Here is a 3,713-nt window from a genome sequence, read left to right as displayed (position 1 = left end):
GTCCCCCTCCACACGCTCCTGTCCCCCCGTATCTTATCTCCACAGAGAATGGGGGGGGGCAGGGCTGGCTTTAGGCCGATTCCCCCGATTCCCCCGAATCGGGTCCCACGCCTAAGAGGGCCCCACTCTGGGTCTTCTGCGGCAGGGGGTCCGCTCCGGGTCTTTGGCGGCGAGGGGTCCTTCAGTGCCACGGAAGACCCGGAGCTGAGTGAAGGACCCCCCACCGCTGAAGTGCCGCCGAAGACCGGGACCACCGATGTGAGTATTCAAATCAGGCCCTGCAGTTCCTAAAGCCGGCCCTGGGGTGGGGGACACGACAGGGCTCAGGACCGAGGGAGCTTGCTGGCAGCAGCAGCTATCTCAACTTGCTGATCTACTTAAAAAGGCAATGTACTTAGAGTGGGGTCAGCGTACTTAAAGGGGCAACGTGTGTCTCTGTCTCACACACACGATGTGTGTGTCTGTCTCTCTCTGCCATGCTGTCTCCCCCCCCTCCATTCCTGCTGCCTTGTAGAGTGTGAGGCTACATTAACAACAAGGTGTTAACCCTTCAGGGTCCAGCTAAGTGCTAGTTCATCATTTAACAATATATATCCCACCCTCTGACTTCACCACCTCAACTAAGCTTCACAATCATAGAATATCAGGGTTGGAAGGACCTCAGGAGGTCATCTAGTCCAACCCCCTGCTCAAAGCAGGACCAATTCCCAATGAAATCATCCTAGCCAGGGCTTTGTCAAGCTTGACCTTAAAAACCTCGAAGGAAGGAGATTCCACCACCTCCCTAGGGAACCCATTCCAGTGCTTCACCACCCTCCTAGTGAAATAGTGTTTCCTAATATCCAACCTAAACCTCCCCCACTGCAACTTGAGACCATTACTCCTTGTTCTGTCATCTGCCACCACTGAGAACAGTCTAGATCCATCCTCTTTGGAACCCCCTTGCAGGTAGTTGAAAGCAGCTATCAAATCCCCCCTCATTCTTCTCTTCTGCAGACTAAACAATCCCAGTTCCCTCAGCCTTTCATCATTGCTGTGTACAGTATTAAATTGTTTAAAACTTACACTGTGTATACGTGTGTGTATATATATATCTATATATATATATAGCCTTTTGTCTGGCAAAAAAAATTTCCCTGGAACCTTACTCCCTCCCCCCCACCAGTTACATTAATTCTTATTGGGAAATTGGATTCGCTTAATATTGTTTTGCTTAAAGTAGCATTTTTCAGGAACATAACTACAACGTTAAATGAGGAGTTACTGTAGCTACTGCAATAGAAATACACCTCTACCCCGATATAATGCTGTCCTTGGGAGCCAAAAAATCTTACCACGTTAGAGGTGAAAGCGTGTTATATTGAACTTGCTTTGATCCGCTGGCGCACGCAGCCTCTCTCCCCCCCGCCCCCGCCCCGGTGCGCTGCTTTACCGCGTTATATCCGAACTCGTGTTATATCAGGTCGCGTTATATCGGGGTAGAGGTGTAGTAAGAAAATAACTGCAGTTCTCAAGCCTTCTCTCACTAACTTTTCTTTTATCTGGCTGAACTTACAATTGGCTCCCCTATTGCAGGGCATTGACTTTTCTTGGAGTAGCGAGAAGGACTGTCCAATGGTTAGGGCCCAAGCCTAGAACTTGGGAGACCAGAATTTTGCTCTGCCACTGATTCCCAATATGAGCCCGGGCAAGTAAATTGGCTTTTGTGTGCCTCAGATCCCTATATGTACAATGGTGATACTAATACTTGCCTATCTCACAGGGGTGTTGTGAGGATAAATCCATCAAAGATTGTGAAGCACTTTGAGATCTACTGATGAAAAGCACTATATAAGAAATAGGGATTATTAGATCTGCTGGGTACTCATCAGGAGTAGTGACTGGGTCAACCTCCAAAGGTTTGGAGGTTTGGTTCCTTAAGCATCAATATCTGGATGCCTCTATGAATCTCTGGAATCTGGGAAATCTCACAAGCAGAGGGGTTTGGTCATGTGGTTTGGCGCTTCCAGTTTCATCTGGATACAACTATGCCTTTCTTGTTGCACCCTCCATCTGAGAATCATTAAGTGCATTACAAACACTTAGGGACCCATGCAAAGTAGGGAATAGAGATACAGAATATACCTCCCTTAATCCAGACTTGCTGAATTGGAACATCTCTCCAGAAACGTATTTAAGACCAGTGATATTTAACAGCAATGAATGCTTCGCATGGACTAGGGAGGAAGCATGGTTTTGTGGTTAAGCCAGAAACCTGGGAAGTAGAAGATCAGGTTTATATTCTTGGCTCTGCAAAAGACTTGGGATGTGCCCTTGAGGAAGTCACTTAACTTCTCTGTGTCTTAGTTTCCACCTCTATACAATTAGGATAGCACTTCCCTACCTCTCAGAGGTGTTGTGAGGCGCTTGGATAGAAAGTGCTATTAAAATGGGTGTGGAAATTCACCTTCCAGGGGTTTCTTCGGGAAACAGAGGGGTGCCGAAGTTTCTCATGTGTGTTTCAGCCTCAAATTGATTCTGCCTCCTCCTTTAGGAGCTTCTTTCAGTCTTTCCATAGCTGGGATCTAGACACCAAATGCCTGGTTTCTTTCAACTCTGCCTGTCCCCGCTGTCAGTTTGCTTCTTCCACACGGAGTACACATGCTGGGCACATCTCAGCTGGCACGCAGACGGGGCAGCCCTTGATCCCAATCATATTCACTCGTCAAAACTCCAGTGGCTTGGCTGACATGGAAGCAAACACCAGCCAGATTCCTTGGCACAGGACTTGAGCAGCCCCCTAACCCGGCACTGGGGGAGGGCAGCCCCCTAACCTGGCACCCAGCAGTGGGCGGGGGGGGGGGAAGACTCAAGCCCCCTGGGACTGCGGGAGGAGGGGGAATTGAGTCCGCCCCCGCCGGCACTGGGGGAGGGCAGCCCCGTCGCCCGGCACGGAGGGAACAGGAATTTAGCCTCCCTCCACACTCCCGACACTGGGGGGGGGGCAGCCCCCGATCCCGGCCCCCCCCGGCACTGGGCTGGAGGGGGGCAGTCCCCGAGCCCGCGCCCCCCCCCCCCCCCCCCGGGGGGGGGGGGGGGGCCCCCCCGCCCCCCCCCCCCCCGCCCTGGGCTGGGGGGGGGAGCCCCCCCCCCGCGCTGAGGCGGAGGCGGGGGCCGGGGGGGGGGGGCCCGGCGGGTGGGCGGAAGGGGCGGCTCTAGGACCCGGCGGCCGCCGGCTCCCCGGGGGGCCGGGAGGAGGCTTCCACCTGCCCGCCCGCCCCGCCGCCCCGCACTCCCGCGACGATGCTGCCGCGGGTCGGTCGCTGCCGCCCGGCTCCGGCCGCCTGGCTCCGGCTGCTGCTGCTGGCGGCGGCGCTGCCCCGGCCGGCGCTGCCCGAGGTGCTGTTCCGCTGCCCGCCCTGCACCGCCGAGCGCCTGGCCGCCTGCGCCCCGGCCGCCGCCTGCCCCGAGCTGGTGCGGGAGCCCGGCTGCGGCTGCTGCCCGGTGTGCGCCCGCCTGGAGAACCAGTCGTGCGGGGTGTACACGCCGCGCTGCGCCGCCGGGCTCCGCTGCTACCCGCACCCCGGCGCCGAGCTGCCGCTGCAGGCGCTAGTGCAGGGCCAGGGCACCTGCGCCCGGAGACGGGACGCCGCCGAGTACGGGGCCAGCGCCGAGCCGGGCGCAGGTGAGGGGAGCCGGGGGGGCGGGACAGCGGGGGGGGGTCCGCAGGTGAG

The 3,713-nt window shown here is 56.4% G+C and overlaps 1 protein-coding gene across 1 annotated transcript in view; it reads left to right on the top strand.

The window, feature by feature from the left end:
- Positions 1–3,278: 3,278 nt before the first annotated feature.
- Positions 3,279–3,713, top strand: part of IGFBP2 (insulin like growth factor binding protein 2) — a gene marked incomplete in the record, with an annotated part of 103,870 nt that continues 103,435 nt past the window's right edge. The window contains 1 exon segment of the mRNA XM_034785607.1: positions 3,279–3,664. Coding sequence (XP_034641498.1) covers positions 3,283–3,664 — 382 coding nt within the window.

Source organism: Trachemys scripta, chromosome 11 (assembly GCF_013100865.1).
Source record: "Trachemys scripta elegans isolate TJP31775 chromosome 11, CAS_Tse_1.0, whole genome shotgun sequence".
Taxonomy (NCBI): domain Eukaryota; kingdom Metazoa; phylum Chordata; order Testudines; family Emydidae; genus Trachemys; species Trachemys scripta.
The sequence above is the reverse complement of the archived record's forward strand: the minus strand, read 5'-3'. Positions and strand labels throughout refer to the sequence as shown.